This window comes from Vigna unguiculata, chromosome 2 (genome assembly GCF_037176805.1).
Source record: "Vigna unguiculata cultivar grain cowpea cultivar isolate G323 ecotype 2 chromosome 2, ASM3717680v1, whole genome shotgun sequence".
Taxonomy (NCBI): Eukaryota; Viridiplantae; Streptophyta; class Magnoliopsida; order Fabales; family Fabaceae; genus Vigna; species Vigna unguiculata.
The window spans coordinates 8,943,612-8,956,539 of record NC_140793.1 but is presented as its reverse complement, the minus strand read 5'-3'; the positions used below and the strand labels follow the sequence as shown (position 1 = coordinate 8,956,539).

At 37.2% G+C, this 12,928-nt stretch overlaps 1 protein-coding gene across 2 annotated transcripts; it reads left to right on the top strand.

The window, feature by feature from the left end:
• Positions 1-636: 636 nt before the first annotated feature.
• On the top strand, positions 637-12,450 carry QPT (quinolinate phoshoribosyltransferase). Of its 2 annotated transcripts, XM_028058828.2 has the most exons (11): positions 637-954; positions 1,092-1,133; positions 1,912-2,054; positions 2,280-2,413; positions 2,493-2,556; positions 2,669-2,751; positions 4,311-4,394; positions 4,489-4,641; positions 10,903-11,079; positions 11,552-11,619; positions 12,171-12,450. In XM_028058828.2, exons 1-11 carry the CDS (start codon positions 878-880, stop codon positions 12,265-12,267), a joined length of 1,122 nt encoding a protein of 373 aa, XP_027914629.1. In that variant the 5' UTR covers positions 637-877; the 3' UTR covers positions 12,268-12,450. The 2 variants fall into 2 exon arrangements, with proteins under 2 accessions (XP_027914629.1, XP_027914630.1); XM_028058829.2 differs by lacking the exon at positions 1,092-1,133.
• Positions 12,451-12,928: the final 478 nt, after the last annotated feature.

The window sequence follows — 12,928 nt, the reverse complement described above, 5'->3', positions numbered from 1 at the left end:
TTGGGGGATACAGGGAGAAACCCCCACTTGTGATTGTAGGATGAAGTTTTACATAGTCCCATGGACGACTAATGTTTTCAATCAAATTTATAGTAACTTTAAGTGTTCGTAACTTTATACTACATTCCTATTAATTAAATACTACCTTACCAAGATTCAGAAAAATAATAAATAATACAAATTAGTTATCGATATTAAGTTGGAGTTGTAAATCAAAATGTTGTCCACAAATCATATCATGAATTTTTTTTTCTTTGTTTTTATGTTTATTACATTTTTTATATCAATTATTATTAACAATAGAAAATTATATTAAAAAAATGTAATATTAATTTTTTATTTTATATTTAAATTATTTTTAATTTGATTCATTATTTAAAAAAATGAATGAAAAAATATAAACTACAATTGTCACTCTGTTTTAAAAAAATTTATTATTTTTTTCAAAAGAAAAGCTAGTTAAACATCTTATTATCGTTCATATTAAACAGTTGTGCTAATTTTGAACAAATTTCAATTTTTTCTGCTTCGCAATAATATTCTCTTCTATAATTTAAAATAATAAGAATAAAAAAAATTCCCCAGCATCCCAGAACAGAGTAGGCACATACATACACTACACAGTCACACACCCCCTACACACCCCAGTAGCTTTGCCACGCAAAGAATGAGCTTTTCCATTTCCGAATCAGAATAAAAATTTCAACTTGCCTTCATATCCTTTCCGGAAAAGAGTCCCAAAAGAAAAAGTTGATTCTAAAATACACAGACTTTTGATTCTAATGTTGCGTAAACACTACTCAGTTTTCGCAACTCATGAATCACGAGTAATTGAAGTTGAAGAAGAGAGAAAAATAGCCTCAAATCGCGTTTAAAAATGGCTATAAGTTTCAGCCTTCAAGGCTTTCCAGTGCGAACTGCTTTTCACACCGCAGCGTTTGCACCTGCAATAAGGTCCTTCTTCTTCTTCTTCCTTGTCCTGAAACAAAACGCAGCGTTTCATTTCATTGCTTCTGAATTTTTGTAAGAAACATGTCTCTCTTTTGAAACGTTCTCACGTTTTTTTACATAATTTGGTGAATTTGTTGCAGCCACTCACTTAAACTTCCACCGCAATCAAGTTCAAAACTCGGGTAAAAATGCTTTTTCTTTTTTGTTGGAAATATGTTTGGATGAACATAAGGACTTTTTCTAGAAACGTTAAGGAAAACACAAATATCCTTTGACTGAAAATAGCTTGTGCATGAATTAAAAGTAAAATCCTTAGAGACTATAGGTAAGAACTTTATAAATTAAGCGAATTATTTTTTTCCTTTTTTTTTTTCCGAACAGCCATACCCTCTTTATTATTCAATATTGTCTGTCCTTTGTGAAAAGGAACTTGTAATAGTCATTATAATTCTGGAATAGGGTAAGAGAGAAGTGTTGTGTATGTTGATATTTCAAAATGTTGATGTGTCTATTTAATTAAATTTAAAAAAATATTTTGAATCTTATTTAGGTTTTATCCTTAAAAACGTAGATATTTTAGTTTACTTGTACTTGACATGTCTTAGGTGGTTTTAGAAAGTCCATGTTTTCCATTATAGATATCTGTTTCTTGTGTTTTTAAGAGCTCTGGTACTGTTTCTTTTTTCTGGTTTTAGAAATTCTTAGCTTACAACTAGTATAAAAATAGTTTAATCCTATTCCCCGTTTGATTATTAAAACAACTTATACTGAGTTGTTTTACGGGATGTACTTGTTCAATAAGGCATTAATGCAAATGTTTTTCTAAACAGGTCCTAAATGCATGGAAACTCATTAAAGAGTGTGTTTGTTAATCATCGTAGATGGTAGTTTTTTCTTGTACCACTTTATACACATCATGTATTTTCTGATCAAATTGTTTTAAATCATGTACAACTGCAGGACGGTTGTTAAAATGTCTGCAACTGAAGTCACAGACTCTAGGATATCATACGAGTCCTTTGCCATAAAGCCTCCTGAGCACCCAACTTATGATTTGAAAGGCGTTATCAAGTTAGCGCTTGCAGAAGATGCTGGGGATCGAGGTTTATACCTGTACTTTTCATGCTTTATTTCTTTTACTAGCTGCCATGTTCCTTCCTGAGTTTTAAATCTATAATTCACAATTTGAATTGTTATTCTTCACTGATTATTATAAGAAAATGTAAATTCTTCCATGCTGTTGGGCTTGCGCAAATAAATGATACTGATGCACACTTTTATTTGGTAGATATAATGCCTTCATGGTATCTGTATTATTTCAATTGTAGGTGATGTAACATGCAAGGCCACCATTCCATCTGACATGGCAGTGGAAGCTTACTTTTTGGCAAAGGAGGATGGCATCATTGCTGGAATAGCGCTTGCGGAGATGATATTTCATGAGGTTGATCCTTCTTTGAAGGTATGGAAGCAATTCACAGAATGCCAATCATTATATGTGTGGTTGGCTAACTCACAATAATATTACTTGCAAATATCAGGTGGAGTGGTGTAGAAACGATGGAGATTTTGTCCATAAAGGCCTACAGTTTGGAAAAGTTCACGGTGAGATAATTATTAGGAAATCAAAATTGCAAAAGAAAGAGGAATGAAAACATTATTCATTTCTAATTAATTCATGAACGGCTTCTATTGATCCTCAGTAAGTTGTGGACAGGACGGGCACATAACATTGTTGTAGCTGAAAGAGTAGTACTAAACTTTATGCAGAGGATGAGTGGTATTGCAACTTTAACTAAGGTAATCTGTTGTTTACTTTATCCTTTTTCTTTTGTTAACTATTCTGTACTATGCTTGCAACTTCCTAACAGATTAAGACAAAAATCATATATTGAACTTAGTTAGCTAACACTATATTCTGTTAAAGGTCTGTAAGGCTATTGAAAAAATTTGATATCAATTATTGGCAGTGTAGTGAATATTGGATCATATTTTCAAAATGGCTGAATTGGATAGATTTCTGAAGATGATTTACTTGGGTTTGATGCTATGCTGTATACAGCATAGTTGCTAATATCATTGCGACTAATATAGTGTTCAATGGCATAAGTTCTTGCACTATGCTTCATAGTGTGGCAATTGGCTGATTGTTGCTTAATTAAAAATAATAGTCCAGAACATTAAGAGATGAAACAAGCCTTTCAGTTGTTGGCAGTTGTTGGAGATGAGTCCTTCCCAGTATGGGAACATAAACACACAAGAATAATTACTCAAAAAATTCGAGTGGCTATTTTGGGAGCATAGTTATCTTCTCTAATGGTATTATAAATATACATAACCACTATAGTGCTACTATGGAGCTATTGCATTGTGGGATTCTGAAAGAACTAAACAATTTTCTGCATATGCTGGCATTTATTTATAGCTGGATAACGGTCTCAGTATAATATAAATTCCTATATTCATCAACAAGAACAGAAAAATTAAGGTTTCTTCGTCAATGGCCAGCTACCTTCGTACCTGAGAAAAAGAAAAATTTCAGAAGAGGTTCAAGACGCCAGAGAATTACCAAACTTTGCCTAACTCCCCAAATCCTTCAGCCTGGTATTTGGTATTCTCTTTCTGTTTCTCCTCCTTGGTTCTATAAGATGTGCCTTAGTAGCCACTTGTCCTTTCTCTGTAACTAACTTGGCCTTTGTCCTATTGTGCACTATACTTTCCACGTCATCAATATAAGTTTTTCTTCCTTACAAATTCCTCCAATCTACGATTGACTCTGTTGCCTTCCATGAAAATGTCTATTGAGGGCACGATTGGTGTCTTGGTTGCAGCATGTGTCAAGGCTTTGAGAGATGAATGTGGGACTGCATGCCACTCAATCCCAGTGTCTCTTTACATCAGAAGGGAATACTGGATTGCTTGGAATTCCAGCCTTATGAAAAGAGAGACTCCCAGAGTGAATTCCAGCATTAGGTCAATCACACTCAACACATCCCTTTCCACAATTTTTTTTATGCGCTCTCCACTGCCTACCTTCCTTTTATCCTCTTGTCCCAGCCTCATTCCTTTCTTCCACATTCCTTGCCATGTTTGCCTTTGCAGCCCAAATTCTGTATTTACTTGTTACTCATATTGTCTTGATGAAGGCTAACAATTTACAAATTGTTGATAGTATGTCTGTTTTTTGTAAATGTATTGATCACATTATTGTCACGAATATGGAAAATAAGTTGACTTATGAATTCAGATTGACTATAAAATATAGCAATGTGTTACATTTTACTGGCCCAGTAATTAGAGAAATTTTCCTTTATTATCTTATAATTCTTGATTGCTTTACAGATTGTGTTTTTCCACAGGAAATGGCAAATGCAGCATACCCGGCATATATGTTGGAGACCAGAAAGACTGCTCCAGCTTTACGTTTAGTGGATAAGTGGGCGGTCTGGACTTTGGATCACTTCCTTGCAATTATTAATAATCTATGCTTTTAAGCATAAAGTTTACTCAATAAACTAGGAATATTTGCTTTTACAGGTATTAATTGGTGGAGGTCGGAACCATAGGATGGGCTTGTTTGATATGGTGATGATAAAAGATAATCATATATCAGCAGCTGGAGGTGTTACAGGTGCCCTTAAAGCTGTTGACCTGTATCTGAAGCAAAATAGTCTTCAAATGGAAGTTGAGGTAGTGTTCTCTCTCATTGTTTCACTCATTTCTTTTCCTTTTCCATTTATAGGTCTTTTTGTTCTTATCTCAACTTTGAAAGTTCATGGAATCTGTTTTGCCTGCCAGGTTCCAACTGACATTATTAGTGTTGTTGTGATGTGCTATAGGATAATTTAATAACTATTTGTGTAACAAATTATTTGTTGATGCATAAACAATATGATGGGGACATATTTTACTGATAAGTATTAATGGAGAAAAATTATTACAAAAGGGAAAATCCCTCTTTATCACACTGAAGAACAAAAAAAATAAAAAACATGGATAAAAAGAAAAACCTGGGGATTGTTCACGGTCTACTTCCTTCCCACCCTAGTGCCTTAACTCCTTATTGAATGATTGACCGGTTTCCTTTCTTCCCCTAGCCAGCCCTTTTGTCATTTCCCTTACCAGATTTCACACCTCTGTTGTCTCCTTTCCTACCTGTCACATGAGTAGTTGTTACAATTGAAATTCTTGTCCTTACTGCCATTGTAACTGTGTAATGATACTCCGCTAGGAACCAAAAATTTGAAATAAGAAAGAAAGGAAATATTTTTTATTCAAAGAGATGAACATAACAATAAATAGAGGATAAACTCTCCAACGGTTTTCCCTTCACAAAAAGTCAATGCTCAATTTACAATGACAACAAATCCGAAACTCCATTATCCTTCTTCCCTTATTTCTATCTAACTGACTCCTCCAACTGATTAACCAACTGTCTCATTTATATTCTAACTCCCTTAACTAAATCCCTGTTGTCCTTATGTTCGTTCTAACATACTGATAGAACTATGACCACAAAAACAAATCAAAACAGCACAGCAAATGATAGTGTATGGAAACTGTATTATTGAATGTGTGAAAATGAGCAAAACGGTGGTATGACAATATAGAATATCTCCAGAGTCTATGACTCCTCCAGAGAGATCACTCTCCTTACCCTATTTCATAACAAACTTCCCGTATCCCCCCTCTCTCTTTCCTCCCTTCTCAAATACTTGTCTTCTTTTGCCACGTCATTACCCTCCTAACTAATTAATATTCCCTGGGCCTGTTTTCTTCCTCCTAGAGTAAACCTTCCATATCTTGGGCCTTCCACTAACATGGCCTTCTTCACCATCTTTCTCATGTTGTATCAGCCCCTCCTCAAGTGTTCTATCATTATTCCCTCCTCCAAAAATCGCCTTGTCCTCAAGGCGAAGATGAGGAAATTGGCTCTGTAGCAACACTGTATCTGTCCAAGTGGTTTCTTCTGCAGATCTGCCCTTCCAACGCACCAGCCACTGCTCAATTAACTCCCCTTTTTCATAATTTTTCGTGTTGCTAAAATCGACTCTGGTTCCTCTAAATCTCCTGGCTCCAATTCCAATTCTGCAGGCAATTCAGGTGTTGCAGAATAATCTCCAATTGCCCGTGTCAACTGTGATACATGAAATATTGAATGCACTCTAGCTGTCTCGGGTAATTTCAACTTGTATGAAACAGCTCCCACCTTAGCCAACACAGGAAATGGTCCATAATAACGAGCTGCCAACTTCGGATTAATGCGTCGTGCCACTGTTTGTTGCCTATGTGGTCGTAATTTTACAAATACCCATTCTCCTACTTCAAACACCACTTGTTTACGTTTCTTATCTGCATACTTCTTCATCTGCTGTTGAGCACGCTGCAAATGATATTTTAATTGTTGCAGAGCTTCATCACGATCCACTAATTCTGTTGCCACAGCCTCCACATTTGTTTCTCCTTGTGTAAAGCGAACCAAAGGAGGAGGTGCTCTCCCATATACCACCTCAAAGGGTGTTTTTCCCGTAGTCACATGAAAAGTGGTGTTGTACCATAATTCAGCCCATGGTATCCAATCCACCCAATATTTAGGTTGTTCCAAAACAAAACACCGCAAGTAAGTCTCTAAACACCTATTCACCACTTCTGTTTGACCATCCGTCTCAGGATGATAAGATGAACTCATCTTTAGCACAGTGCCTTGTATACGAAACAACTCTTGCCAAAATAAGCTCATAAACAAGGGGTCTCGATCACTTACAATTGAATTGGGTATCCCATGGAGACGCACAATTTCCTTAGCAAATATTTCAGCCACTTTTCTTGCCGTATATGGATGCTTGAGAGGTATAAAGTGCCCATACTTTGACAATCGGTCTACTACCACAAACACAACATCAAATCCCTTTGAGTTGGGGAACCCCATTATAAAGTCAAGAGAAATATCCTCCCAAACACAATCAGGAATGGGTAATGGTTGTAAGAGCCCAGCTGGAGATGTTGCTGCATACTTTTGCCTGACTTATATCACATTGCTTAACAAATTCTTGCACCCTTCTTTTCATGCCAACCCAATATAGATTCCCAGCAACCCGCTTATATGTCCTCAGAAAACCCGAATGTCCCCCTGTAGGAGATGCATGAAATTCTTCTAAGATGAGTGGAATCAAAGGAGACGATGCTGACAAAACTAATCGTCCCTTATGCAACAATATGCCCTGCTGCCAACTAAAACCCTGCTTAGGATTAACATCTTGTTGAATGTTGTCCACCACTCTTTTAAGGAACGGATCAGATTGTTGCTCCCCCTGTACCTGCTGTCCCTGCAACCATATAGGAAAAGAAATAATATTTCTTAATTCGCCATCTTCAAACACCCGTGACAAAGCATCAGCAGCTTTATTATCGGGGCCCGATTTATAAACCACTTCGAATTGATATCCCAACAATTTAGCTATCCAATGCTGCTGTTCCGCTGTAGTTATTCGTTGCTGCAACAAATACCCCAAACTACGTTGATCAGAATAAACTTTGAAACTTCTGCCCAAAAGATATGGCCTCCAATGTTGTACAGCTAGCACTAAAGCCATTAATTCTTTCTCATAAGCGGATTTACTCAAATTATTTGGTGATAAAGCCTTGCTGAAGTAAGCAATAGGTCTACGATTTTGCATCAATACTGCACCAATTCCCGCTCCTGAAGCGTCACATTCAATCTCGAATGGTTGCGTAAAGTTTGGGAGAACTAAAACAGGAGCTTGTGTCATGACTTTCTTTAATTCTTCAAATGCTGTTAAAGCCGTTGAGTCCCATTTAAACCCATCCTTCTTAGTTAGTTCTGTCAAAGGCTTGGCAATCCTTCCATACCCTGCAATAAATTTTCGATAATATCCCGTCAACCCAAGAAAACCCCTCACTCCCTTCACATTGCGAGGAATAGGCCATTCTACTACACTTCGAATTTTTTCAGGGTCAACTACCACTCCCTTTTCTGAGATAACATGGCCTAAATATACCACTTGTCTACTGCCAAACACACACTTCTTTTGATTCACCACAAAAGCTTGTTGTTGTAACAGTTGCAACACTAGAGATAAATTCTCTAAGTGGTCTTGCCACCTTCGACTATACACTAAAATATCGTCAAAGAATACTAAGACAAACTTCCTTAGATAGGGCTTGAAAACTTGATTCATTATTGATTGAAAAGTGGCTGGGGCGTTAGTTAACCCGAAGGGCATTACCAAGTACTCGTAATGGCCTTCATGAGTGCGAAAAGCTGTCTTGTGCACATCTTCCTCTCTCATTCTAATTTGGTGATACCCGGACTTCAAGTCTAGTTTTGAAAAGTAAGCAGCTCCATGCAACTCATCCAATAGCTCTTCCACCACAGTAATCGGGTATTTATCCGGCACTGTTACCTTGTTCAGTTCTCTATAATCCACACACATCCTCCATGAAGCATCCTTCTTCTTAACCAGAATGACTGGGCTTGAGAAAGCACTTGTGCTATGCCTAATAGTTCCTTGATGTAACAATTCACTCACCTGTTTTTCTATCTCTTCTTTGTGATGATACGGATATTTGTAAGGTCGCACACTCACAGGTCCGACCTCCTTATACAGTTCAATACCATGAGAAATCTTTCTAGCTAGAGGTAGTCCTTTCGGTTCCTTGAAAATTTCTTGAAAAGTGGACAACACTTGCTGCACTTCATTCAATTGTGTAATAGACAAGCCCCTGTCAATACCTAGATAATTTTTCTGTGTTCTTTGGGCCATTAAACTTTGCAAAGAAGCCACCATTTCTATTTGACATCTCCTTTCTGTTTTCTGCCCCTGTAATTCCACTGGGTATCCCATCCAGTTAAAACTGATAACTCTGTTTTTCCAATCGAAAGTCACCTTACCAAATTCTTGTAACCAGGCTACTCCCAATATCATATCCAACCCTCCTAATTCCAACACATGCGGTATTACAACAGTATGAAAATTTCCAAATTGGATTTTCACGGGCTTGCATCTACCCAAAGTGGGTATCTTATAGCCATCACCCAACTGCACTCCAATAGGCTTTTCATTCTCCATTTCCAATCCCAAAGCTGCCACTACATGAGGAGATATAAAGTTGTGGCTCGCCCCACTGTCAACCAACACCACCACAAAAACCCCATCAATAGAGGCTTCCAAGCGTAAGGTCGAAGGAATAATCCTTTCATTTCCACCTATCTCCACTCCTCCAAACATTCCCATAGCTCCGCAGTCCAATGTGGACTCTTCCTTTTGCTCCATCTCCTTACTAGCGATAATCTCTCCTTCCTCATTCACGGTTTCATCATCACCCAACACAAGCAACCTCAACTGTCGTTCTGCACAATTGTGTAATGGATGATATTTTTCACCACATCTGAAACAGAGCCCTTGTGCCTTACGATTCATTAATTCGGAATGAGGGAGATGTTTAGTACCCCTATTTCGTTCTGATGGAGAAGATCGATCGCTATTAGCACGTTGTATGGGTGATCCAGCAGCTCTCGCCCCTCCTTGGGCCACACTTTCGTTTGAGAACCCTTTGGATTAGGCTCTAACACTTGGACCCACTCCTATACCCATCTTATTTGGGTTGTAACCCGACCCGATACCAGTTCTATCTGGGTTATTCGAAACCCATCCTTGATTTCCTCTTCCCATGCGTCCTCCGACTCCTCTACCACTTTGTTCCCCATATAACTCAATTTCTACGTTCCTCGGGATTCGCATAGCCTCTAAGCGGTTGATAGGATTGAAAGTGCGAACACGTCTTCGAATCTCCGGTCGAAGACCACCGATGAAATATCCCAAATATTGTTCTTCCGACAATCGTGATACCTGGGACGAAATGAATTCAAACTCCGACAGGTATTCCTCTATGCTTCCTGTTTGATTCAAGTCCTTAAGTTCCTCATAGGGATTGTCACTTCGACCACCTCCGTATCTCCCAATCAGCTCCCGTTTTAACTTCGTCCAAGTCAACCCCTCACCAGAGTCGCGGAGAAGATTGAACCAATGGATAGTGGCCCCCTCCATGCTTAACTTAGCCAATCGCACCTTCATTTCCTCCTTCGACCCCTGAACCTCGAAATAAGTCTCTGCGCGCGTAATCCATCCCACCGGGTCAGTTCCGTCGAATAAAGGCAATTCTACTTTCTTCGCTGTCATCCTTTCCTCCGGTGACGCTTCCATTTCTGGAGACGATGAAACCCGCTCTTCACTTCTTGCAGTATGCAATCTAGCAAATTCCTCCAACATAGATTGATGAAACTCCACCAACGATTGTCGCATTGAAGCCTCCATTGCCGTCAAACGCTCCTCCAATGCTTCCACTCTATCTGACATCTTTGGTGGCATGGAAAAAGGTTAACTCCGCTAGCTCTCCTCGCAGGTATCCGGCAGGTCGGACCAGTGATAGAACTATGACCACAAAAACAAATCAAAACAGCACAACAAATGATAGTGTATGGAAACTGTATTATTGAATGTGTGAAAATGAGCAAAACGGTGGTATGACAATATAGAATATCTCCAGAGTCTATGACTCCTCCAGAGAGATCACTCTCCTTACCCTATTTCATAACAAACTTCCCGTATCCCCCCTCTCTCTTTCCTCCCTTCTCAAATACTTGTCTTCTTTTGCCACGTCATTACCCTCCTAACTAATTAATATTCCCTGGGCCTGTTTTCTTCCTCCTAGAGTAAACCTTCCATATCTTGGGCCTTCCACTAACATGGCCTTCTTCACCATCTTTCTCATGTTGTATCAGCCCCTCCTCAAGTGTTCTATCACATACTCTCACCTAAAACTTAACCGTGTTATCAATATGAAGGTTTGGGTACATGTCTTGTAACAGTTGACGTAACTTCAGTGATGTCCCACCCATTTGTGTTTCAAGGTTTTTTGTGTTTTTTCCAGGTTGAGACCAGGACTCTTGAGGAAGTGGAAGAAGTGTTACATTATTCTTCCCAAGCAAAGACTTCTTTGACTCGAATAATGTTAGACAATATGGTTGTACCTCTACCTAATGGGGATGTGGACATATCTATGCTTAAAGAAGCTGTACAGTTGATCAATGGGAGATATGAGACTGAGGTATTTTCACGGCTAAATTTTCTTAGTTAATCTTTACAGTATATTTTGGATTATTTCTTAGAATAGACGATGAACAATATTTTGGTACTGATTTATATCCTTTTCTATTTCTATAATTTTTCTTTGTTTCTGTCAAGTTGTTGATAAACGAGCATGCTTACTCATTTGTCTAATAAAGAGGTATACGGAAATATGCCAACCGATATGTAAAACAAAATTAAGGGTTTACACTTATGCTTTGAGGTATTCTTTTATGGGTTCATGCAGTGAAAGATATTGTTTAGGTTGTCATCAGCTTGCTAAGTCATACTCCATTTTCACTTTGCACTAGTTAGCTTTACTTGCATTATTGGGATTATTGTTATTTTGGACAACTTAATCATTTCAGAATCTCAGGTTTTTTGTGGATACCATAAATTTGAATGAGGATAACTCTAGTTGCTAATTTCTTGTTTCATTTTTGTGATGTCAGGCATCAGGCAATGTCACACTAGATACTGTTCATAAAATCGGGCAAAGTGGAGTGACCTACATTTCTAGGTAAACTTTTAAGTTTGTTAGTTCCACATCATTTCACAGTATCTGGTATTATAACCCATTTACCTCATTTAGAGATATTATGTTTTTGGAACTTGTGTCCCAAGTAGTGATGTTTCAGATTGAAATGTTCACAATTTGTAAACAAATTGATTCCGTTAATGAATTCTTTTTACTTCACATCTGAACTATTTTTTAGTACGCAGGTTAGCCTAACCCTATCCATATAAATGTAGACCAAAACAAGATTGACCCATTTATTCAATCTAAAAAAATCATATTTGAAGATCACCATATCTAAGCTTAATATAAATAATATATGGGGTTCAACTCTTCAACAGTCTTGGCCAATGAGTCAAAAAATATCTTGTTTTTTTATAAATTTCAATCTTCTGCATAATGCATGTGGGAATCCCTTTCCTTCATTTTTCAAGTCAATGATTTCTATGGTTTTTTCTATTTTGGTATAGCATGGTTGTAATTTATTTGAGAAACTTCTTTTACCATTTCCCAAAAGTGAAAATTTACCATGCTTGTGACTTGTTCTGTGGCAGTGGTTCATTGACTCATTCAGTGAAAGCACTAGACATCTCTCTCAAAATAGACACCGAATTAGCACTCAAAGTTGGAAAGCGTACTGGACGAGCTTGATTAGTCTCTTCTTAAGATGTTATCTATCTATCAATGCATGTATGCTTTCTTTGAGCTTGATTATTTCTCACTCTGCTGCTTGTATTTACGGTATCAGTTTTTTTTCTTTTTCTATGTTGTGACTTTTCAACTAACGAATTGCTTCTCAAATAAATAATGTATCAGTGGTTCCTGTCCTGAAAACATCTGTGTTTATTGAAGATAGTTTAGCTTACCCCATAAAAAATATTATCAAAAAAGTAATTGAGATAAGTAGAGTAATTTCCGTATAGGTTAATATGTTTTCTGTTCTCAAAAGAGTATGTTTCATCCTTAAATTAAATTATAAGTAATTTAGTTCTTACATTTTTTGAAAGTCATCTTCTCAACATTCTCAACAACCAGATACGTGGAGTGTTTCACATATGACCAACGGAGCGGAGTTACTTATTACACTATATTATAATTTTTACATATCATATGTTGTGGAAGATGTTTTATATGAATTTTATAAAGTACGGGATAAAATACTCTATAATTTAATTTAGAGGGAAACGTAATTGTTTATAATAGTTTAGGGAAAAAAATATATTTATCTTTATTTTTAACCACATGTTTCAATTGAGATTTGGTATTCTCAAACATGTTCTTAATAGAAGATTTAGTTGCAAAATCAACGTAA

Coding starts and splice junctions, on each gene's coding strand:
- QPT (XM_028058828.2), top strand. CDS start 878: ATGGCTATAAGTTTCAGCCTTCAAGGCTTTCCAGTGCGAACTGCTTTT. Junction 2,055..2,279: donor AGAAGATGCTGGGGATCGAG/GTTTATACCTGT, acceptor TTTCAATTGTAG/GTGATGTAACATGCAAGGCC. Junction 2,557..2,668: donor ACAGTTTGGAAAAGTTCACG/GTGAGATAATTA, acceptor AGTTGTGGACAG/GACGGGCACATAACATTGTT.